At 38.6% G+C, this 26,476-nt stretch overlaps 1 protein-coding gene across 1 annotated transcript in view; it reads right to left on the minus strand.

Moving 5' to 3' along the window:
* Nucleotides 1-24,708, minus strand: part of ppp1r16a (protein phosphatase 1, regulatory subunit 16A) — a 38,144-nt gene extending 13,436 nt beyond the window's left edge. The window contains exons 1-2 of the mRNA XM_041244591.1: nt 24,510-24,708; nt 13,923-15,194 (exon numbers count right to left, since the gene is read on the minus strand). Coding sequence (XP_041100525.1) covers nt 13,923-14,160 — 238 coding nt within the window. The 5' untranslated portion in view covers nt 14,161-15,194; nt 24,510-24,708. The remainder of the gene's footprint in view (nt 1-13,922; nt 15,195-24,509) is intronic.
* Between the last annotated feature and the right edge of the window lie 1,768 nt (nt 24,709-26,476).

The raw sequence follows: 26,476 nt of genomic DNA on the forward strand, positions 1-26,476 counted from the left end.
CCGTGTGTTGTTTTTTCAGAAGGCCAAAACTCTGCACAGTAAGTCACCTCTGAAAATGTGTTGTTAAAATATGGAAAGCGGACCATTCTGCTGCACAACAACCCCTGAAACAACCTCACATGATTTTAGGGCTGCCACTAGAGTGTGCATGTTTCTGGAGAACATGGCAACAGTGCAGACTTGGAGACATACTCAGTAAAGTCAGTGCCTGTCTGGGGCACTCAGTAACATCCATCACCCACTGCCACAACCAGAAATTTAGGTTGATGATGTATATATGAACATCATGTACTAAGTATCATAATAGTAGTTTTAACCGTTTGAAGAAACTCTAAAAAGTGTATTCTAGAGTAAGTAGCAGGGTTCCTAAAAATATAGCATACACATCCCTCAGTTTCTACAACTGTTGAACTCTATAAGGTCCGCCTAATGTTAAATATACCGCCGGCAATCTGGCCCTTTAAATCTTTTTTACTCTGGCACTGTGAGAGACAGCCCAGCCCTACACCATTAGAAAGAGGAGAATAAGAGCTTTAAAATGAGGTCCTGCTGTTGTATTTCCGGTATTGGAACATGTGGACAGCCACGAATGCGGGTGTTTTGTAACGTTACTGCTGCGCTGTAAGATCAATTAAGGGTTTATTTAAGTAATTGAGAGCTCAGTTGGAATGAAAACCAGCAGACACAGGGGGTCCCCAGGACCAGGGTTGAGAACCATTGATTTAGAGGACAGATCTCAAACTCCAGTGCACTAGAGCAGACATTTTGAAAATAACTTTAAAAGTTATAAGAGTAATTATAACACTTTGTACCCTACATGTTTTGCCTTTAAATATATTCTGTCCCCACAGTCTTGTTTAGTTCAACTTTAAGAAATACTAAAAGAAACTAAATACGTTTACGAATGAGAAGAGGCAATTCTGCCCATTAGTGTTCATCCGAGTAGCTGATTGATCTAAAAATAAAAATCTTAATAAAGGTCAGACCTTAAAAGGAACCCAGTGATTCGGCATCAACAGTACAGCTAGGTAAACCATTACATACCCTCACCACCCTTTGTAGAAAGAACCGTCTCCTGCACTCTGTCATACACGGTTAGTTTTAGTAAATTTTCTACAAAATCTTTTTTTTTCTTAAGACTTTTGTAAAATCTCCCAAACTTCATCTTGTGATCACCTGCATGTGATTCTTCTTTCTCATCTCGGTTCTTGAGTAACAAGATAATTGCTGTGGGATCACGGTTTAAAATATGCATTTTAGACAGTGTTAGAGTGTTATTCTGTATGCTGTTTGTGTAGAAGTCACTGGAAGATGTACACTTGTACCTGACAGCACAGAACAAAGCCAGGTTTGAAAGACCTTTGATAAAGAAATAGGTGCAGCTGAAATGTGAAGGAGTAAAAAGGTTGCTGGAGTGTAAACAATGAAATGACAGACACTCAACTAAACAACCGGAACAATGTGCATGTTAATTCAACGCTTTAACAGACCTTCGTAACTACGTAGTAAACCCTCAATAGTGCTACATTTAGAAAAATGCAGACATTACAACTAGAAGCCTTTGTTTTATGAGGAGATCTACAAAACAAAATTTCCATGGAAATCCCATTTAGGAAACTAGCAAATTCATATTATATGCTGCCTGGGATAGCTTCTAATGGCTTGCAAAATCCTATGTATTAATAATAATAATAATAATAATAATAATAATAATAATAATAATAATAAACTAGAACTGCCAGGCAGTTTTACGGCTCCCAAACCCCGGTATCAGTACCCGTGGAAGCGTATTTAGTTCTCAATATTCCAAGTTTAAAATCAGCAACTTTAACTGTTCCACAGAAGATTTTGAAAGTTTTTTTTTTTTTTTTTTTATAAATGCGTCAGGCAGCCATCTTGTTTAACGCAAGTTTCTTAAAAGTCACTTGTATTTCTACAGTGTCAAGGATGGTAAAGTTTTGATTTAGTCAAGTAAACCAACCGTTTGTCAACTGAGGCAGTTTTAAATTTCAGATGTAAATGTACACGTGGCGGCCATCTTCTTTTATAAAACATAACCATTTTGACATATTTGTATTCCATTGTTGCTTTGACAATAACTACCAATTTGGAGTTTGTTGGTCAAACGGTGTTCAAATAGCAGCAGTTTGCTGTTAAGGGCGCGTTTCGTTAAAGTTTGTGGCAGCCATTTCGACATTAAAATTTATCGCAGAAACTTCTGCTTCGTAAATTTGATGCGGGTTTGGATGCTGATGGTATATGCCAAGGGTCAGATCAATGGCTTCACCGGTTCCCAGGAAGAAGATTTCAAAAAGTTTCTAAAAAATGCGTCAAACGGACATTTTTGTTTCTGGTCAACGCAATTTTTTAAAAGTCAGTTGTACTGATACAGTTTCAGGGAAGATGCTTGTGGGGTTTGGAGTTAGTCAAGTAAATCATTTGTCAACTAATGTAGGTTTAAATTTCAAATGTAAGACGTATAAGTAATGGCCACCTTGTTTTATAAAACATCACCATTTTCACATATTTGTATCCCACTGTTACTGGGACGACAACTACCAAGTTTGGATTTTGTTGGACAAACTGTTTTCAAACAGCAGCAGTTTGTTGTTTAGGGGTGCGTTTCGATAAGATTTGTGGCAGCCATTTTGACATGGATTTGGATGCTGATGACATATGCCAAGTTTCAGATCAATCACTTCACCGGTTCCCAAGAAGAAGATTTCGAAAGGTTTTATCGAAAAATGCGTCACGGCATCAATTTCAAGGACGTAGCAGCAAAATTTTTTCAGCATCTGACAGCCAATGTATCCAGCTTGTTACCTGCCAAGCCAGAACCTGATCAGTCACACAGCTTCGAAGCAGCAGCAGTTTAAAGTTTTGGGAAGAAAAAAATATTAATTAAATTAAAAAAAAAAAAAAAAAAAAAAAAATAACAATAGGCTTCCCAGCCTTTGGCTTGGAAGCCTAATAATAACAATTAAAAAAAATCAGGATATTACTTCCTGAGAGTGAGAGAGGCAGGGTGTCTGACTAGTTTTACACCTTCACCTTTTACAGTGAGCTACTCTGTCCCCAGGCTACTTCATGTAAGACAGCCAACCCTCTTTAAAAAAGAATCAATCATTTGACAAGCAAATCAGTTGTAATAAAAACTGGGCTAAGCTGTCTAGCAAGCATGCTTACTCTGGAAGTACGACACAGTTGCTGTAGCAGCAGCTTTGAGCTGGGTTTCGTTTTCCAGCTTACTGAATACACATTCAAAACACACGCACAGCACTCATAATGTTTGTTGCCATTCAGATTGCTTTTTACTGCAGTTACTCAAACAAAAGAAAGTTTACAAACGAGAGGAGGCCATTCAGCCCATCTTGCTCGTTTGGTTGTTAGTAGCTTATTGATCCCAGAATCTCATCAAGCAGCTTCTTGAAGGATCCCATGGTGTCAGCTTCAACAGCATTACTGGGGAGTTGATTCCAGACCCTCATGATTCTCTGTGTAATAAAGTGCCTCCTATTTTCTGTTCTGAATGCCTCTTTGTCTAATCTCCATTTGTGACCCCTGGTCCTTGTTTCTTTTTTCAGGTCGAAAAAGTCCCTTGGGTCAACACTGTCAATACCTTTTAGTATTTTGAATGCTTGAATTAGGTCGCCGCGTAGTCTTCTTTGTTCAAGACTGAATAGATTCAATTCTTTTAGCCAGTCTGCACATGACGTGCCTTTTAAACCTAGAATAATTCTGGTCGCTCTTCTTTGCACTCTTTCTAGAGCAGCGATATCCTTTGTGTAGCAAGGTGACCAGAACTGAACACAATATTCAAGATGAGGTCTTACTAATGCATTGTACAGTTTTAACATTACTTCCCTTGATATAAATTCAACACTTTTCACAATGTATCCTTTTTTGTGGCCTTTTTTTTTTATAGCTTCCCCACATTGTCTAGATGAAGACATTTCTGAGTCAACAAAAACTCCTAGGTCTTTTTCATAGAGTCCCTCTTTAATTTCAGTCATCTCCCATTTGATATTTATAATATACATTTTTATTTCCCTGCATGCAGTACCTTACACTTTTCTCTATTAAACGTCATGTGCCATGCGTCTGCCCAGTTGTGAATCTTGTCTAGATCATTTTGAATGACCTTTGCTGCTGCAACAGTGTTTGCCACTCCTCCTATTTTTGTATCATCTGCGAATTTAACAAGTTTGCTTACTATACCAGAATCTAAATCATTAATGTAGATTAGGAATAGCAGAGGACCTAATACTCCACTGGTTACCACACTCCATTCTGATGTTTCTCCTCTAATCAGTACTTCCTGTTTTCTACATGTTAACCACCCCCTAATCCATGTACATGTGTTTCCTTGAATCCCTACTGCGTTCAGTTTGAGAATGAATCTTTTATGCTGGACTTTGTCAAAAGTTTTCTGGAAATCTAAATAAATCATGTCATATGCTTTGCAATTATCCATTATTGATGTTGCATCCTCAAAAAAATCAAGCAGGTTAGTTAGACACAATCTCCCTTTCCTAAGACCATGTTGACTGTCTCCCAGGATAGTGTTACCATATAGGTAATTTTCCATTTTGGATCTTATTATAGTTTCCATAAGTTTGCATATAATACAAGTCAGGCTTATTGGTGTGTAGTTAACTGGTTCAGTTTTGCTTTCCTTTTGTTTCCCTTTTTGAGGATCGGTATTACGTTTGCAATTTTCCACCTTGTCTTTAATTTAGTTTTTCATAAGTTTATGTTAAGGTGCTTTAACTAGTTAGTTCAGGAGCTGCTCTTCAGCCATAGACATATGTAATGCAGGCTAGATCAGACAAAGTATTAGATGTGCTGTACCACGTAAAGCACAGCTAGTGTGTTGCCAGAAAAAAAAAAAAAATCACAAAAGGACACTTGATCCAAAGTGGCAGATCACTAGTTGGCGCTGGCTCTTTATTCTCTAGACACTTTGGCTGATCTAGCCTCTACGGCAGGCAACAATAACTGAACAGCAGCTCCTGAACTCATCTAGCCTCTTTCACATATCTCTACGGCAGGCATCAAGAACTAAAGAGCAGCTCCTGAACTCATCTAGCCTCTGTCACATAGCTCTACGGCAGGCATCAAGAACTAAAGAGCAGCTCCTGAACTCAGATGAAAGCACCATGATACACAGATTTATTAAAACAATACAGTAGAACCTCAATTACGAACTGACTGGTCAAGCAAACAGCCCACCTTTAGCTGTAAGTATGCAATCACTCAACCATGCCTACAATGCAACCAGAATCCAGTCTTAAAGTGTAACGTTAACCTGTTGAATGGTAAGAACTGGGAAATGTAAACATGTTGCACTTCCAATTGAAAGTTGTATGCAAAGCTGATGATGTTTTTAATAAAGCACTCCATAAAATTTGCATGCTGGTCATGAAGGCAGAATGACTGAGGAAGCTCCACAAATGCATTTAGTTTAAAATAAAAACAAGTACTACATTAACCCAGATTTTCATGAACGTTTAAAAATCTGTGCTTTTGCTATAGTTACAATTTAAATAGTAAGTTCAATTTACCCCCCCCCCCCCCCCCCCCCCCCCCCCAATTGTATAGTAGTTTTAAATCCTTTCACACTATAACACGAGTATTGCATTACTGTACTGTATCCTTGCAGTATTCACCAGAGTAAGGGTGTAGATAGCAGGTGTACACATTAATTAAAATGATGGAAACTAATTCAGTCACAGCTTTTTCAAACTTAAAATCAACCTCCATTCCCAAGGTGTTCGTAACTGAGGTTCTGCTAATATTTAAGTAATTACAATAAGAACCAGTCAGAAAGTAAACAGTCTAAGAATTGAACTGAAAGCTACCTACTAGTGAATTAGGATCCCCCCCCCCCCAAAAGTCTAATTCTATAAAGAGAGTTTGATGACTAGTTTATTCATAACAGACTTAAAAAAATAACATAAAAAAGCTTTGCCAATGGGGTCCAATATTGAATTATCTTACTCTCCTTCTTTGTTCTGCTGTGCTTTCTACAAACCACAAACCAGTCCTGTGAACTGCTATTCAAGTCAGAAAGAAAACACAGTATACAGTCTGCTTTTGAAAAGCCACCTTGACAAACATGGGGATTGTTTCCTCACAAACCCACCTGCTATTACCCACAGCATCTCGACTAACCCGTCAGGCAGCGTGCTTTTTAGATACGCTGAACATCTCCGAGCTAGGAGACCAATACCAAGCCCTGAGGTGTCAGACTGTCAGTCTCTCTCACCCAGGATAGGGGGGAGTCTGTCAGAAGTTTGTTTATTTTACCACCGACGGTCTCCCCAGTTTAGAATTTCCAATTACACTCCCTCATCACAGAAATTTCCCTCAACAGCTCAGGAGAATTGAAGGTCAGTGGGTGTCCTCCAATCCCCCAAGGCAAATACCTCTTTATACCCAGGAACGAGAGACAGGATGTCAGTGAGCTACCGGCCTCTGGAGGACAAAGGCCAGCCCAGCAGGTGTCCAGGCAGCCCAGCAGCTCACCAGGTGCCTGGTCAGTAGGGTGCGCTGTAACAAATAGAGGACAAACAGACCCTGATGCTTTTGTCTCCCTAACCTATTGGAATGCCAGAGCAAATGCTCAGTTTGGAATCCCCAGCGAAGACCGGCGACTGCACACAATGGCTCCTTTAAGACTTGAACACTTACAAACACACAGTATAATTCCATGCACATGCGTGTTTTCAGTTGTAGTTTGTGAACTCTATACATTTTCAGTGCATCAATTATTGTCAGTTACTGTAAAGCCATATATATTTGCGACCTAAATATTTGGCGAATCACACACATAAAACCTATTTTGCTCCAGAAATGTTGGTGACCTGTTGCAATATACAAAGTATGTATTGTTAGTGGAATTTGATATTTGTGCCAAAAATGTATTTTTTTTTTCATACATGAAAAACGCAAGTTTCGCACATATGTATGGCTTTACAGTATTACCTGTTTGATGTAGCACTGGTTGCTGATTGCACACTCATTGATCAGCACCAGTTTCAGATCTTTACAATGTTACAATAGGTGACACCCTAGACTAATTAGTGCAGGCTTTACATTCATTTGTGATGTGGCCCATTATTCTGCACCTACCATTGTGCATGCATGTTTATCTATTTGTATTCTTATCGAGTTACTGTTGCTGCTTTTGTATACTCCTAAATATTTTATACTGTAGAGATATTGCGCGATGACGACATCACACGATCATCAGCATTCAGTCAACATAACCGTATACTCAGGTTTGCAAAATATAAATGTGATTGTCAGGGTTCTCCCCAGGCCTTTTCAGCTGGGCGGGCCCCCCGGCAAAGTATTCCTTTTGTTGCGATATCGTAACAATATGTACCCAGGTGCTTGTGAGAGATATTGGGGGTTCACATACAGAGGCTGTACGCCTTTAAGATGAAAGGCGTGATGCAATATCAGCTGAACACTTGTCAGCTAACAAACAAATGCAGCGGTGCTGGATTATTACACTCCGGTTTCATGCAGCAGTTATTATGGTGACCAAAACGTGTGCGAGTACATTAAAAAAATGTAGAACAGCGAAAAACAAAAAACAGACGTGCATTAACAAAATGCCCTGAAAACTTAAAAATTACATGAGGCAATAAGCTCAATAATTAAGCTAAAAAGGAAGTGAAAAGGTTGCCGTTTTTTTGTGTGAACTCCAGTAACCCTATGTTACCTTTCCCAGTCAAATCGCAGAGTGCCTAAATAAGCACAGTAATTTACCATAGCAAAAAACAGTAATGAAAACAACGTGGAACACAGAAAGCGCAACCAGATATAGTCAATGAAAGACAACACATTATTCAGATTCTTGTCTTATTATGTATTTAAGCATTATGTGTGTAGCTCTGTACAACGTAAAAGTTATGGACTTCTTGTACTTATTCTTACTAGTGTAAAGGGCTTAAGGATTGGCATCACAAATCAAATCCAAAGATTTAGGTCTGACAATGTGCAAGGAACGCATGTGATACAGATTAGCTAGCTAGGTTCCAAACAGTGCACCACAGGAGATTAACCCATTAATAAATGTTTAAATCAGGCTCACAAAATAAGATGTGGCTATCAATAATCTTCATTTTTGTGTCTCTAAAAAGCTGACAAATACAGATTACGGATTGTTTCAGAATAAACACAGACGAGGGAGACATAATATGACCTTGCGGAAACAGATCTGCTACACTAATCATAGACAAGCCAACGTAACTCAAAGCCAGTCTGAAATATACTGCTTCTAAACTTTACCATAGTTATAAACGTGGAAGTTTTACACATATTGCTTGCTTGTTGCTTTATGATTTGATAAATCTATCGATATGCCACCTTGACAGTCAATTTCTCCCACTGAAGACACAGATTTCTGCTTCTTCACTAATACAAATGGGGTAGAGTGGGCTTCACATGTAAAGTATTCTCTGCTTGCTTTGTAGACCCAAAATCAACACACCCCCTATAATGACTGTGGTTGGAAATAATCACTAGGGAATCGAGCCAGTTATTTTTAAACTCTCAGCATGAAACACTGACAGGTTATGTAGTATAGCAAAGCAAGTGGCACATCATGGCTTGGGATGTCATGGTATTACATTTTGATGGTATGACACCATCTGGAATACACTGCTGAGGTGAAATGACCCAGGGAGTACAGTTCTGCATGCTACCTGATTTATTTTATTTTTTTAAAATGCATATATTTGTAAATATTAAATTGTTTTTATGCAAAATGCCCCATCTGTTTTCTCTCTTCACTTATGCATTTGTTGGAAGAAATGGGGGACTTTTGTTGAAAATTGCTTTCTGATTTTGTTTTAAATTAGAAACTTAGTTTTGTTTTTCAAAAGCATAACCTGTTTTTGGACTTGTTTTGCCATACTTGTTGACTGGATTTTGAAATAATTTTACATAGCATTTTTAGTTTAAATTTGATTTAATTAGCTTAACAGCAGTTTTCCATGAACAGTAATCCTTCCCTGTGTGCTTTCTGAGCCAGCAAATCAAGGCCTGTTTATTTAATTACCTGCTTAAATTTTTTTGTAACTTGACGTCCTATTCGTTCATTTTAAAATACAGAATAACATACCCTTGTATATGGGCTCCATTGTTTACTAGGTATAGCTTTACATTCATTTGTGATGTCGCCCATTATTCTGCACCTACCATTGTGCATGCATGTTTATCTATTTGTATTCTTATCAAGTTACTGTTGCTGCTTTTGTATACTCCTAAATCTTTTATACTGTAGAGATATCGCGCGATGACGACATCACACGATGATCAGCATTCAGTCAACATAACCGTATGACCCAGGGAGTACAAGAGCAAACCGATAACCCAAGAATCAGGCACAGAAAGTGAGAGTCTCCTTTGACCTAAAGTAGTTTTAAAATGAAAATACATGTGTGCTAACATTTGAGATGTATGTAGCTAATGGATGTGCAAAATGGCTAAGATTTTACGAATTCTTTTTTTAGCTACAATTACTTTAAATAACAACTTGTACAGTATGTATAACATTACAACAAGAACAAAATAAAACGCTGTTGACAGCAACCCCTCCCCCTCTATGCACAAGAAACTGCAGCTCCATGCAGAGCACTGAGTAGAAGTATTTGAATCTCCTAACCGGTCTGTCCTTCAACCGCTGTTCAGCCTTTAGGCCCCAAAATAACTCTGTGTTTCAGGATAATGAAAAGACCGGATGTTGGCAGGAGGCTGATAAGGAAGGAAGGAGGGAAAAAGTGAGAGAGGGAGGGATTTGAACTGGTGCATTTGGAGGAAAATGCATTCAAACAGAAACCACCTTGAATTTGAACAAAACATACATCTTCAATTGCGTATGGCTCGTGTTCACATAAATGTTCCAAGTACAGAACAGTACACACTGTATCAGACAGTACAAGACTCTGTGTATGGACGGCAAAACACCCATCTCTCTTTTCTAAATGGTTTTGTTGCTTCAATATTATCAGATGTATTAATTCTTAGGCCTTACTGTTTGCCTAGGTTTCTCTGCTTCTAGAGCAGCGGTTTTCAAACTTGGGTACAAATACCCCTGGGGGTACTCGAGCGCTCCTCAGGGGGTATGTGAGAAAAATCCTGTAATGGCAGACAAAACAAATTATTTATTTATTTATTTATTTTTTTTAAAAACCACACTGTAGTACTTTGCGACTTAGCAATCAAATTAACAATGTTGACTTGCCTTCAAATAAAAACACAGCCGTACTGGTGTGCATTTTCTTTCTGTTGGGGTAGGTTAACTATAAACACCCAACCGACTGCTGACAATGGCAAAATTACATATTTAAAAAGCAGGGCGTGGTTCTGCAGTCTGTAGGTTAAAAAGATGATGTTGCTTCTTTAAAAAATGTGTATTATTTACTAGGTACTTAGACAGTGAAATCACTGCACTGGAACTGGAATGTACACGACTTATCTTTACTTGCAATGCTTCATATGGTTTTTCACTTTGACTAATTTGTTGAAGAACTCCTTTGTTCAAAGTAATTGCATTAGCCTACGCATGTATGCCGCTAATTTTTACGCTAATAAAAGCAAAAGCACAGTATTATTATTATTATTACTAAAATGGAATTGCATGATTAAAAAGGAAGTGTTTGGAATTGGATTCCCTACGCCAGACCTATTGAGTGTGTTCATATCCTATAGCGAGTGCCCATCAACAAGCTTTCTGGTAGCTGTAACAAGAACAGACAACAGCACTAAATACTAACATGTAAGCATTTTGCTAAAAGCCATTTTTGACTGCATGACATAAATGTCACCTTTCTACTTTTCACATACTCAATGTTGACAGGTATGTAACTTACCTCATTTACTGAATGCAAGCCTGCCACAGGACTCCCCTGGATCCTAAACACTACTAGGTACAGATGGGGATTGCAGTAATCACACATCGGCCATGAATTTTGTAGACAGTAAGTGTTTGCTGACATAAGGGGGTTTAACAGCACAATACAGGAGAAAATCTGTCTCAGGAGATGTCCGGGAGAGGGGTGCAACATACAGAAGAGTCCCGGTGCATACGGGAGAGTTGACAGGTCTGCTTTAATCAAATTTAGCTTTTGGAAATATTCACTTCAAAACAATGTGCTTATTCTGTCTGGATTTGATACTGCACAAGACACACATAGCATTTTAAATGTTCAGCTCAAGTTAAACGATAAAATTTGAGTTAAATAAATAAATAGATAAATAAATAAACACACACACACACATTCAATGTGTTATTCAAAATTCACACAGTCCTGCATGCTACCTGATTTTTTATTTTTTTTTAATGCATATATTTGTAAATATTAAATTGTTTTTATGCAAAGTGCCCCATCTGTTTTCTCTCTTCACGTATGCATTTGTTGGAAGAAATGGGGGACTTTTGTTGAAAATTGCTTTCTGATTTTGTTTTAAATTAGAAACTTAGTTTTGTTTTTCAAAAGCATAACCTATTTTTGGACTCGTTTTGCCATACTTGTTGACTGGATTTTGAAATAATTTTACATAGCATTTTTAATTTAAATTTGATTTAATTAGTTTAACAGCAGTTTTCCATGAACAGTAATCCTTCCCTGTGTGCTTTCTGAGCCAGCAAATCAAGGCCTGTTTATTAATTACCTGCTTAAATTTTTTTGTAACTTGACGTCCTATTCGTTCATTTTAAAATACAGAATAACATACCCTTGTATATGGGCTGCATTGTTTACTAGGTATAGTTTTACTGAAATCTGTGATAAAAAGCAGGCATGCCCATCACATTGGTAGGTAAGCATTTAAAAATATATATATTCTCAGTTAACATCAATAAGTACTTAAGCCTAGTAATCAGAAAATACAATTTTTTTTCTGTTTTCATAGGTATATTATGACCCTCTCTCAGATGTTGGAGTACCCAGTAGTCTAGATTTTTTGGAAAGGGATACAGGGCAGAAAAAGTTTGAAAACCATTGTTCTAGCAACTAAAAGCCATGTGACCTTGCATTATACAATCACACAGAGAAGGATTAGGACTGTTCAGCTGGACTAGACACTGCAGCCCACTATTAGCACTCCTTGAGAAAACGGCAATGTAAAAACCATTTTCTAAGTTTAAGCCAGTAACATTATAAATAAACCTAATCTAAAACTTGTCGTTTATTCATTTGAATAACTATGGAAATCACATAGAATATGCACGGAGTGAAAATAAAAAATAAGAAATAAGAAATACTAATTTTAGTAAATAAAATAAATTGCAAAAACTAAACAGATGTTTTTATCAAACCTTTAAAATTAGGTACCTTTGAATAATTGAAAAATTTTGAAATGCAGTTATTTTTCTTGGTCATCAAACAAGAAAGTGCATGTCTCTTATCATTCCCATTCATAAATACCTGAACAGGAATCACTTTTGAGTAAAACCAGCACAATGTGCACAAAAACACAACTCTTAAATCCAAATTTCTGAACGTTGTGTAACTAAAACGTCCAGCCGTTACCTCTCACACTGAACTGTCATGCACAAAAAGGACAAATGTGCACAATACAGAAGGAAAACGAGAGCCTTGCATGAGTTACTTTAGCCACAAAAGAAAAATTTAAAGTAAATCCATCTGATGCGAAATTTGAGCCAGTCAAAAAACATTATTATTATTTTCCAACAAAACATATTCTAGCGATATTTTAAGATGACTGTAAATGATTTATCAGTTTGATTAATAACTTGATTTAGTTAATAATGAAACAAAGTACTGGTAGTCAATATTTTAAATGTTAATAGCTAGTCACAAAAACGTATTAATCATAGCACTAATTAAATGTTTTTAATTAATGTTATCAAGTACAAAAGTTAGCATGAAAAAGTTTCTACAAAAGAAAAAAATCATTCCAGCACCTCAAAGCTGAGCCCACGGTACAAATGCATTCAAACTCCTGTAGCTGCTGCCTTTTTTGTTCTTTATACTTTGCAAAACTTCTTTGCTAGCGGAGTCGACATATTGTAATTTTATAAAATACCTAACACACTGTTTACCTCTGCCAGGAGAGCGATCACATGACTTTAATACTGCCCTATTGTCAGAGGTCTTGCTCCACATTCTACCTACAGGCAGGCAATCTGTTAGCTTTGCTTTGTGAATTTCTGCTTTGATTGACAGTCCGCCAATACTCCTTTGCTACACTATTTTTCTATAGTTACAGCTGACGTCGGTGCCTGCTTTTCGCTATTAATAGAAAAAAAAAAAATAGACTGTCATTGCCCACCCGGGACTGTGTCGCGGACCACAATTTGGAAACCCTGACAGAGCACCATTGGGGGAGTTGTTCATGCAGCTATAGGGGAGGAACACCTCTCTAACAAGACGTTTGTTTGCTCATTGAGGGGAGTTCTGAAACCCAGTATGGTGCAGCAGGGCAAATGTGAGTTTCTAACACTACTGAAACTCCTGGCTCCTGATCATTTCAATAATATACTTCATTGAGGGGAGTACTGAACCCCAGGACTGGGTGCAGCAGGGCTAATGTGAGTTTCTAACTCTGTTTTGGACAGTGTTGGGTTAAACAGTAAATGGAAGAGCTGGGACAAATATTCAGATATGTTCTTATTTATTTTACTGTCAAATGGGACGAATTAGACTTCCCAGCCATTTAAAAATGAAAAGACTGGGACGAAAATAACACTCCCATTGCATAGTAGTTTTACCTATTCCAGGTTTTAATACAAGCTTGATTAGCCACAGTGTGTAAAGCTCAGCTAAGTCTTATTACACTTCTAGTAAAACCAGTAATGGATCTATGAAATGTCTTATTTTCATCACTGGAACATGAATTATGTTAGTCCAGGCCCTAGAAAAACGCTCCGGTATTCTGCTCACCCTCCTCAAGGTCGTTCCTGGCTGCAGCTTCCAGCAGGGTCACGTTGTTTGGGAAGGTGATGTGACGCCCTTCCTTTCTGCCTTGCCCCCCTTTGCTACTGTGCGGGGCCTCCTTCTCCATCTGCGCCCAGGTCTTCAGCTGCTGTGCGCGTCTTTTATGCGCGTGTTTGAGCCGCTCCGCCGTCGTCATGCGACTCACTGCCGGCATCTCAGCCAACAGCTCTGCGTGTTCCGTCATGGCGTCTCGCTCTCTCTCCGTCTCACTCTGCAACACACATCCCTCAAACGGCAAAGATGTCCGAAACTAGGCCTCATCTACAGGCAGGAGTCATGATTTAACCAGCAGGAACAGTACCAACAGCAATCTGACGCAATTTCTCTATGTGTTCAGTGTGTAGGCAAGCAATAACAGAAGCAGGGGAATAAAGGGTTTAAATAATCATTTACACTATTCAGATACGCCTTAAATCAGACCTGAGCTGGTTTCTCTCATGGGTTCCAGGTTGTCCCAAAAAAATGAAACTCTGAAGACTGCCTCCTCCTAGTGAGCTTGTGTAATTGCCAAGTCCCAATGTGGTCACTTTATATACAGTATATATTTGCACAGAATTCAGTCTCAGACACACAGTTCCTGGGATATCTGTTGAGGTCCACTGCAGCTCAATTCATGTCACTGTTTGTTTCTCTAAAGAAATCAAAACATGCATCCGCTGTGCTGAGCATCCAGTTGTCGCAATGAATATTAAAATGTAAGAATGCAGATCAAAAATTAAATACATTAAATAAAACAAAAAAGATGTTATTCCTCTATTAAAATCCTCCTTAAATGCCGGGTTTGCATCATCTCCAAGCACAGATTGTCTGGAGTGTGTAACTGAAGGATGCTGAACTGTACTACTTAGCTTGGCTATTGACAGAGGAAAGAACCTCACCACATTGAAGGGAGGGAGTTTTAAGCTTGGTCAAACTGGGCTGCTATTCTTTCAAGTGACAGCAGTTTTAAAAAAAAAAACATATGACAGAAACCAGCTGGTAAGTTTAGACAAGGAAGTTTGTGCTTCCTGAATTGAGTAGAAGAGTGGTTATATCTGAAGTGGACCAGCTGGATGGATCTCTTGAGCTTGAATGTCCAGTCGAAGAGGAGGTACATGTGTTGCTGTGCTATGCTCTCCTCTCCTGCATGCAAGTCAGTTCGATCCCGCACTCTTCTACAAATTCTCTTCTCTCGACGACTTGTCCTCTCTCCAGGTCAAAATTCCACAGGTATCCACCCTGTAAAACAGAGAGAGAGGAGTGAGGAGAGAGAGAGAGAGAGAGAGAGAGGAGAGAGAGAGAGAGATGTGTTAAACAGAAGATATTGCAACACAAATTTGATCACTCCCCAAACAAAAAGAAACTGGCAAATATTACCATCCAGCTTTTGCAAATCAGATTGAGACATGACTGCAGCTCGGAGTACAGAGTAACACAAGACCAGATAGCAAGTCTTGCTCTGAAATAGCAAAACGGATGGTATAGCAAAACATAGAAAAGGTAAAGAAATCTGTAAAACAGAGGTTTCAAGTGTTTAAAATAACAATAAAGGCACAGTTTACCATTTCTAATGACAATAAAACCCTTATTAAAAATTGGCCATTACAGGGAAAGAAATTGTCTCTGTAGCCATCTTTACAGCTATACTGCCATATTCTCTTTTTTTATATATTTGTAATTAAAATAAAAACAGAACATACTAGTTCAATATTAAAATAGGTGTATTTCGTAAATAGTAAAATATGTTCATGACCATGCCTAGTTCAGTTGCTCCCATGTTACTCTGTAACAGGTACAGTAAGTGCACCAGAAAGAAAAGAAACCATCAGTGCAGGTACTTAAACGAATCCCACTTTTTTCTTGAAATTCCTCTGGGTACTGATATCACTGTGATGCAAAGGAATCCTACAAACCATTTCCAGTAAACCACTTGCCAGGAATATCTTTTGTGCTTTTAATTCCTATTCTGTAATCCTTCTTTGAAAAGAGAAACAAGAGGTGCCTGTGAACAGTAATCCCCAGATAAAGAGCCACTCCTCCATACCGACCATGTTAATCCGCTACAGCTGATCCAGAGAGCCACACACAGGGCAGAGATATATAAGAACGTAAGAACATACAAAAGTTTACAAATGAAAGGAGGACATTCGGCCCATCTTGCTCGTTTGGTTTTTAGTAGCTTATTGATCCCAAAATCTCATCAAGCAGCTTCTTGAAGGATCCCAGGGTGTCAGCTTCAACAACATTACTGCAGCACACAGCTGATCCAGAGAGCCACACACAGGGCAGAGATACAGTGCACTGCAGCACACAGTTGATCCAGAGCCACACAGAGCAGAGATACAGTGAACTGCAGAACACTGCTCACTGTGAGAGCCACACAGGGCAGAGATACAGTGCACTGCAGCACACTGCTCATTGTGAGAGCCACACAGGGAAGAGATACAGTGCACTCCAGAACACTGCCCTTTGCATGAATCTCATGATGAGCAGAGGCACAGTGCACTGCAATACACAGCTCATCCTGAGAACCACACAGAGGGCAGAGATACAGTGCACTGCAGTACACAGCTCATCCTGAGAACCACACAGAGCAGAGATACAGTGCACTGCAGCACACAGCTCATCGTGAAAGCCACACAGGGCAGAGATACAGTGCACTGCAGCACACTGTTCATCGTGAAAGTCACACAGGGCAGAGATACATTGCACTGCAGCACACTGCTTCTCTTGTGTGCCACGCACACGGCAGAGATACAGTGCACTGCTGCACACCGCCGGCAAGAAGATCTTATCAAAAGGAGTTCTATACAGCTATCTAACGATCAGTCAACTCTTACAGTATGCTTTAGTGGGAAACCTTTAGGAAATCCTCTTCAAGAACGACACGTATTGGAAGTCACTGTAGTCACTCTGGCATAATTACAATAAAGGATGGAGAAAAAACAAATAGGACTACCTATTGTAACAGGTAGTGTTGTGTGATGCACTGCTGTTATGGATTCTGCCCCCTGTTGGTGAGAAAAGGGTAAAAGTTCTAAAACAGGAATGAAAAGGAGTATGGCTCTTTTGCACAGTGGTTAAGATGCTCGTGGAACATGGGATCGCTGCTTCGTGCCTACCATCTCCCCTGTTACACAATACCAGCATTTCTGTTAACTAGTAAATATCCAGACAGTTTCAAAAGCCTCACAACAGGCAGAGACTGCAGCTGACCATCAGTTTGACAGGCAGCTTGAAACAATGGGGGAAGTTTCCATGTGTGCTCTAATTTCTCTCGAGACATTGTTCTCGAGCCAAATGAAAAATGACCCTATACATTTCGGGGTTCCATTGGCTCAGTTTATTTTACTTGCGAAGACCCTCTTTTCACCTGACAGCATGCAAATGAAGAGGAAATGAGGAGAACGATATGCAAATTAGCCAAGTCTAGCGTTCTCGTGCTGTTTTCACAGACAGCTCGAAAAAACGTGGTTTCCATGCACAGAGAACAGGTACATTTGTAGCGAGCCACGCAGGTTTCTGAAAACTGCAGAGAAACTTGACAGGTTAAACACATTTAAAAAATCTGGGGTTCAGCAGTTAGAAAACTGAAAGAACATCAAGAAAAATCTATTACACAAAACAGCAGTAATAGCTGGCAATGATTTTGTATCTGTGATGCAGAAAACTAAAACACCTACAATAAACAGTTGGATTCAGCTTATAGAGAGTGGAAGGGGGGGGGGGAAACACAGGCAGAAGCTACTTTTACATTTGAATAACTCCAAAGTACTGCTTATTACAGTTGCACTCTTAGTATGTTACTTGCATTTACTAGCAAATATGTTACAAACTGCTCTGAAAGGAACATTTCCTTAAAGTATGTTATAAATATATTTGTTGAGGTGAGGTGGGGTCACAGGGAACCTTTTGTGTATCTTGTAGCTTGACTGGTTCACTAAATTCTTCAAGGCCAGATCCGCCCCTGTTAATTACTTACTGATTGACTGTGTTCACTGTTAAATAAAACCAAAATGCTACAAGTTATATTCTACTTTTTTGCGTGTGTTTTGTGCGACGGGGAGTGGACAAGTAGATTTTTCTAGCATTTCATCCCTTGGACAACAAGGTTTTTTTTTCAAAAATTGCACACCCCTGACAGACACATTTCTACTGCAATAAAAATGCAGGGCTAAGATTCCTCCAACTGTGTTTTGTTTAAATTAGCCACTTACATTACATTACAAATGGTAGTATTACATTATCTTAAAATAAACAGGTTTGAACAAGTGGGCATACATAGGATTTGATACACACAGAAAATAACAATGCAGCAGACAGTGCAAGTTCCTTTCTGCCAATATACCTTATGGTACTGAAGTTCCACTAAAGGTGAAACAGTGTTCATATCAAATATTGCCAATGTTGGCAAAATTCTCACCTTATACCGCCTTGTCCTAGCCATGGTCATTCTTGAAATTAATAACATTGCTCTTCTTTATTACAGTCCACAGGAGGGACAGAGTTTCAGGACTCAGGTGTTCAATAATTAGATTATACAACTATTGCTGTTTTTATAGATGGCTATTTTATACATTTCAATATGATTCTGATAATAAAGGAAATGGTATAGTATAGTTTAGTGTATGCTCTTTTTAGTGCCACCTGTCTGAAAGCATCATCTATAATGGCCAAACATGAAATATGTACTAGTCTGAAAGGTTTGCCTTCTCAATGACTGTGTAATAGATTCAAGGAAGTTCCAGCACCTATTGCAGGGTGGATTGTATTGCTTGAAGTATCTCGGGCGTGACTAATCATAACTCATCCATGGTTGCTTTATGACAGCTTATGTATTTAAATCAACGGTCTGGGTGTGGCTGTTACCATGACATGGTTCTGGAAAACTCCAACAGTAAAGAAATAAGGGTAACCTCAGGACCTGGCTTGAGCACTATGATGAAGAAAGACATGCAGTTAAACCTTGACTATTCAAACCGTAAATATTTTGAGATCAACAGTTGATGTTTGACTCTCAAAATGTTATCAAGTTGGTTTTGAAAGGATCCCAATGATTCAGCATCAGGCACAACACTAGGTATCCCATTCCACCAGTCAGTGCTCTCCATGCTAAAAGAGAGTCTCCTACCCTCTGTCCTACAGCAAGTCCACTTAGTTTCCCAACTGTGAGTCCTCTGGCCCTGGTTTCTATGCTGCGCTTACAATATTGGGTTGGGCTAACTTTGCCAACTCTTTGTAGATGTGTATCCTACAGTCCAGGTTTTAGCATGGGATGACACACAGGGCACGTAGAGACCTTCTCATTCAGTTTCTATTCTAATCCATTACCGCCTGACCTGAAAACACACTGGATAGCACATCTTATCACAGCTTTTATATTAACCTGGGAGATCGTGGTAGGATCTATGAAAAATACAGTTAAAAAAAGCCAGAAACCACATCCCTCCAAAATTAGAGGGCAGGACACCCTTGTTTCCATAGAGAATGAAGAGGGAATGGAAGGGGTTACCTACAGTAGTCGCACTGCTGATGCGGAAGCATTAGGGCCCTTTAAAGTAGTACCTGGTGTCATGTTTCAAAATAAAAAAAGACAGGTGTGCTATTTTCTACAACTGCACACTTCACACCTGTGTAGCTAACGGAAGTGCAAAACAGGTATTATGGCATTATTTTGTTATCTACAATCTCTCTAACCCTATCAGAACGCCCTTGTACTATGCTGCTTTTCAATCTGGATTTGAATGCAATGTAAACACTGTTCCACATGCAGTCAAAGCCTGGGGAGATAAACTGCACTAATAAACTATTCTCAAACAAAGAAAAACCATTAGAATGCTATCAGGCAGCAGACCAAATACAGAGCTGAGTCAACAGAGCCAGCTATCTTTCTGTGTGTGTGGGTTGCATTAAAGTAATTGTAGCTCACAAAATAATTCCATTAAATGCCAATTGTGCTGTTTTGAAAGTAACTTAGCATCTCATTTGGCACCTGTTGTAGATGAGTGGCCTGGACACCTTTGTGAGCCATTGCTTTTGCTCCTGCTATTTCATTAGGTAAAAACTTGCTTATCTTATTCTAATGTGATCGAGCTCCAGTGTAATGTGGATGAAATGTACATCTATTTGAGAAAATATTCTCAGAAATATTCAAAGATACAGAGGGTCCCTACTTTGGACACTACCTAGGTCACCCCAGAAGCGTCTTCTGGTTCATGTTACTGGCTGAAAGCAAGACAGTCAACAGGGTAAGCAGCTGATTGGTTAATGACAGGAAATAAGGGGAGGGGGCAATTTCACTCTCCATGTGACCAAGGTAGTGCAACACTGCCTGAAGGCAAGACTTCTGTACCAGATATCAGGTTTTAAAATAAAAATACATAAAATGATTCAGAGCAACTTCAGAGAGGATCACATGTCTCAAACCAGCACAGATGCTACAATGCAAAGAACAAGGATATGAAATTGCCTGTTTCAACCACAGGGATCATGGATCTTTCCCATAAGGCACCACTGCAATGGCTTGGCATCTCAACCCATTGAATTGAATGGAAAGGCAAGGGCTGAACACGATAGGCTAAACTCAGAACTCCATACAATTCAACTCAAGAGCAAGCTCTGTTTGAGAGGCAAGTACAGGCCTTCTGCTGACATCAGTATTATTAACTCATCAGCTGCTAGGAGGAGATCCATTAAACCACAGTCCCTCCAACATCACTGAACTTGTGGTCAAGTAGATAGAAGCAGAATCGAAATGTAGACCACTGCGTATTCCTAAGCAAGCTAATTAACAGAAGAATGTCTTGGAAACTGTATGAGTCAGTCTCCAAGTAATTGCTGGAACACATTCAGTCTGAAAACTCCAGAGCTGGAAAGTGGGGAGAGGATCCAGAATTGGTGAACTGGTCAATTCTTTACAGCCTGGCAGTGCTAAAATACCAGACTGCTGTTTTAAAGTGTAACGGAACTTAAAAGTAGAGACAAAAATCTAATAACTAGTACAAACAATCAGCAGTGCTGGCCCTAGTATTTGAATATTCAAACAAACAGGGCTCGAAATGATTATGTTCATATTTGTTCATAAGAGAACTTATACTGTATATCTCAGAGATATCACAGAAAGGAAATGCATGAAATCTGAAATACATAACGCACATTGTACAGTACAGAGTGTGTCTCTTTTCTTTAATAGGGAATTGGAAGGGTTACCAGGTATATTTTACTCACAAGATTTATTTTGTTCCAGCAAATTCTAAATTAACACTATTCGTCTCAATAGGAAAAAAAATTCAAACCTACAAAAACCCATCTTCATTCCAGCTACATTACATGAATAAAATAATACATTAAGGCCTATTATGATGATTATCAACAGATACAACATATTTTACAGCTTTCCCCTAGAAATGCTGTAATGTTACCTAAGAAAACGCAGGACTGCAGTATCCTGCAATAACATTCTCGTAGAAACATATTGCTCAGCAAGTCTGGAGATGTTAGTAGAGTTGGAGAATCATAAAGGAGAAGTGTGTTGCAAAGAGCCAAAGTGCCATAGGAAATAAAGAAGCTCTTTAAAAGAACTAAACTGAATCTGAGCAGTGCAACATACAGGCAAAGGTCAGTCTAGTGTTCTGCAAGTGTATACATAGTACTATATTACAGAGAAAATATCTCAAGCATAAAATAAGCACGGTGTCCCATCTAATTGCCTCCGAGAGTAAGGACTGAAACACTCTCCTGTACAGAACAATGGGCTTTTTATAGTTCAGACGTCAGACCCATTTCTTTGCCAACATGTTCAAACCACAATACATCCTACAAGTTGTAAGACAGACGACCCCCTGGACACAGAGAACCATGTGTGAGAAATACACTCGCAACATGATTACTGGTAGCAACCCAACACATAGAAACACAGAACGCAAAATACATAACTTTGTCATTGCTGTAAAAACACCAGATACAAACTGACAAGATACAGCAATCCAATCTAAAATATAACTGCGACTGCTACAGTACGAGGCTAACTTGACATACTGTACAGAGCAACATTTTTATTTCTGTTACAATGCCTGCCACAATAATCACACGGTATTTTACAAATAAACCCGTCAAACTAGGCTTATTAGTTTCTCATACATTCAAATTTCAGGACTAAACGCTGAAATGCTTTTACTTACAGGCACAGTAACACCTCTAATTGGCCTGCATGTTTATCACTTCGCTAACATTTAAATTCTAAACTGTTAACCTCCTAAATAAAACCGAAATTAAAATCAGGTATACTGTATGTATCACCCCCAATACTCAGGTATAGCTGGGTAAGGAGAGGACAAGTTTCGTACCGCATGCTTTCTGGAGAGCCCAGGTCCCTTCCTAAAAATGTAGCCGGCTGACAAGGAAAGCAGTGGGGAAAAATGTTTGCAAGTTCCAGTAGTAAGTCCAATTGGCCTACATACCGCGTAGAAGCTGATTTTTTCTTCACTGTTGTATATTTAACATAACTTGAGACTTGAGTCTTAGTGCAGCCTGGAATGCAGGGTGTGACCACACAGCAGGGTGACTCCCTAAGGAATTTCTGAGACTTTGACCAGAGTAGAGGAATCAATAACAACACCACGAGGAATCCAAGGAGTCTTGGAAGCTCAGTTTAAATGTCTCAAAAAAGAGGAACCAGAGTGATTCTGTTTCCTGGCTATTTCTGAATAGCACAGAGCGCGCGCACACACACACACACACACACACACACACACACACAGGATCATCTAAATGAGGACAGTGTCATTTATTTAAAGTTTTTGTAACTTCCAACATTTCATTTTTTCTACAGATCAAATGCTCAGTGAATCTAGCCTTCCTTACTGCATTAGAAAACATTTGTACACAATAGGGTTGTTCGTTTCTCTTTAGTTTCCAAATCATTGAAACATTAAATGTTTCAGCTTTATCAGGAATGTTTGTGACAATGAGGAAAGCCATCACCAGAAGCCCTCCATCACCTTATAAATGACTGCAATGTGTACTAGTGTATAAGACTGTATATAACATTTAATTATATTGAAGGCTAACACTATATTTTGCCTACATATTTCTGACAATTGTTAGACATTAGGCATAAGGCAAACAAAGGTTTAACACTTGGCTAACATTTAATCATTTAAACTACTAACAAAAGAAAAGAATTGCAACAAAAAGAAATGACCAGAATGTAGTCTAGGGGTATAAACCATCTGCTTTAGGAGCACTAGAAGTCATGTGAGGATATGCAAGTTTAGCACAAACAGACTTTAATTTTTTTTTTTTTTTTAATCAATTCAACCATGTCCAGTAAAACTGAAGAAAAAGCACAGTCATGGTGGTTTGGACTCATAGCCCACTTGTCAGGCAATTACCCAATTTAAGTACAAGAATGCATGAAATTGCAGATTCCACTTAAAAAAAAAAAAAAAGTTTTGTTTAAAAAGTGGAGGGGCACTGTATCACTGTTAACTGCCCCACGTTTCCAGTAACTAGACAAACATAGCAAATCCTCATAAAACAACATTATGTTCTTGTACATTTGGGAGATGGATGTACAGAAAGTGCTCTGTGTTGTATAATACACGTTGCAATAAGAACATTTACAAACGAGAGCCACTGGGGTACCGCGACACTTATTTATCTACTACTAACAACAACAACAACAACAATACAAGATATCAATATGCAAACCATATATCGATATATTATATCTTACATTCTATAGAATGGAATCTAAAATCACATCAAATAGCAGAACAAATAAATGATTTGCATGGGACCACTTTGCTTGATGTACACAGAGATATAGATAGATAATCACCGGCCATGTACAATAGGATATGTATGAATCCCAATGACATTTCTCAAAGTACCATTTTGAGCAGCTGGTAGCGCATTTCTTCAGTCTTCCTGCTCTGTGTTTGTCAGAGTGGGAGCTATTTTCATCCTCAAGACCTGTTGTTTACAGTAATACAAGAGCCATTAACTAGGCGGTCTACTGTAATTCTGCCCATAAGAAAACGGCCGGACTTTTGATCTTACACGACCCACGGTGTGGGAAAGTCGTCCTGTACGGATCATAAACACAGGCGACTTTGGACTGGTTCAGACAGAAGGCTAAAGAAAAGGAGCTTCGGTACAAACGATCGTCAAAACAAACCGGGTCCAGTTATTACCTAGAACCGTTCTCTTTGAAGTGAACGGTGTGGCGGTAGTTTAGCAGAAATGGTCATTGGTTTCCTGCTTCTGTGTCGTGACAAACGGCTTGCTACACAGTGCAATAGTCACCCACCTGTTGATATTTCTACAGTACGTTTTATTATTACTGTCGATTTTTTTTTTTTTTTACTTTGCAGTTTCTGTCACAACTGCAGATTTGGTCGTTAAAGGGGGAATGTAAAGTGTTATTCATTTGCGTTTTATCCAAATTACCTGCGACTATACAAGCTGATAGTAATTATTCCTAAAAAACAAAAACACCAATCAGTACTTTACTGCAACTGAAATAAATAAATAAATAAAAAGTTTATTTACCTGGAAATGCAGTTTACAGTACGTGTTCCTTCTCTTCCTGTCTTTCCCAATTTCTCTGTCTGTCTTCTCTCCCTCTCGCTCGCCCTCCCCTCACTCTTTTCTCCCAGGGGAAATGCTTCTCCATAACAACCGCACTCACATCCGGATCATTCCAGGCAATTTCAAACCGCGACTGCACCGGCCTACCAGAGGGACAATTGTAAGTGGCAATGCCCGACCTCCATATTGTGTGTGGCAAATCTCCGGCACGGCACTACCAAATGAAAACCGGGACGTTTGTGTTCTTCAGTTCACTGACGCTACTGCAACCCCGAAGCCGTTAAAAGTGCTGTATATAATAACATTAAACACGGATATAAAAAATAAATCAGTTGAAAGATGTCAGAGTTATCAAGACATAGGTGGTGGATAACTATTTATACAAAATTAAAAATAAGCCTAGACATGTTCCAGTAACAGAATCTATGTAACAACAGACTGTCAAAAAGACAGAAGGCAGAAAACAAGGCATATGCGAGTATTACAAAAATAATAATAATCAATAAGATTGTTCATTTGATTCATTAATGACGCTGACACAACTTAATACATTACTAAACTTGTGTGAGCATAGGGCTACAGTTTCGATATTAAATCGTGCTTCCAAAACACACTTTACCATTTCAAAGTTTCAGATAAGGACAAAATATTTTGGTATTTGTAGAGTATTTAACCTGAGGCATCCCTCCTTTTATTTTTTTTTTTTTTTTTTTCATTCTGCTGTAATAGGACACAGTAGAGTTTCAATAAACCAAATGTCACAAAGGCTCCCATTCACAGTACAGCCATTGAGGTCAGACTTAATAATAATAATAATAATAATAATAATAATAATAATAATAATAATAATAATAATAAAAACCTACACTTGTACAGTGCCTTTCATCAGGAATGACCCAGAGACACTTCACAATAAAAAGTCATGCTGGAACCCATCAAAATGCACTACAATAAAATTCCAAAATAAAATTGATAGCAGAAGAAATAAGACATAAAAGCATTTTTAAAAAAGCCTGAAGTACTTGTCGCATAACATTTCTAACTAGAGGGCAAATTGAGACCATCATCTTCCTCTGGGGAATATAGAAACCTTGTCTCTGTTTGGCTGTTATTCAGCATTGTGACCACTAGGGGGAGGATGAAGTCATGAACAGTGGATAAGCAGTTCTCAACAACTGTGGCCAAAAGTTTTGCATCACCTAGAATTTTAAGATTGAGACATCATTTACAACAAAAAACAAAAAAACAAAACGAAAAAACAAAAAAACTATATGAACATAATTTAGATATTTTATTTAACATCATGTAATCAAAGAAACTATAAAATGTTATCGCAAAAGTCTACCGGAAGCCATAGTAGTAGTATCGTATTTCATGTTAGATTTCAAAATGTCACATTTTTACATTTTCGTCAGTTACTCATTAAGTATATGGAAGACTACAAAGCGGCATGTAATTCAATGTGTTAACGTAACATAATTCAGCAGGTTTTATTCGACTTTAATTCTATAGGGGGCTGCTGCTAAACGTCTGACCATAGCTCTAGATATATACACTACCGTGAAAAAGTATTTATCCCCTGTCTGATTTTCTGCATTTTTGCACATTTTTGGTACTGAATGTTATCAGATCTTCAACCAAAATCTAATATTAGATAAAAGAGTCCCTGATTGAACAAATAACACAAAATGCAACACCTGATGCCCCCATGTGAAAAAGTAATCACCCCCTTAGACTCAATAACTGATTACGCCACATTTATCAGCAATAACTGCAACCAAACGCTTCCTGTTGTTCTTGATCAATCTCTCACAGTGCCATGGAGGAATTTCGGTCCACTCCTTCATGCAGAACTGCTTCAACTCAGTGACATTTGTGGGTTTTCGAGCATAAACTGCTCGTTTCAGGTCCTGCCACAACATCTCAAT

The sequence above is a fragment of the Polyodon spathula genome, chromosome 3 (genome assembly GCF_017654505.1).
Source record: "Polyodon spathula isolate WHYD16114869_AA chromosome 3, ASM1765450v1, whole genome shotgun sequence".
NCBI classification, from domain to species: domain Eukaryota; kingdom Metazoa; phylum Chordata; class Actinopteri; order Acipenseriformes; family Polyodontidae; genus Polyodon; species Polyodon spathula.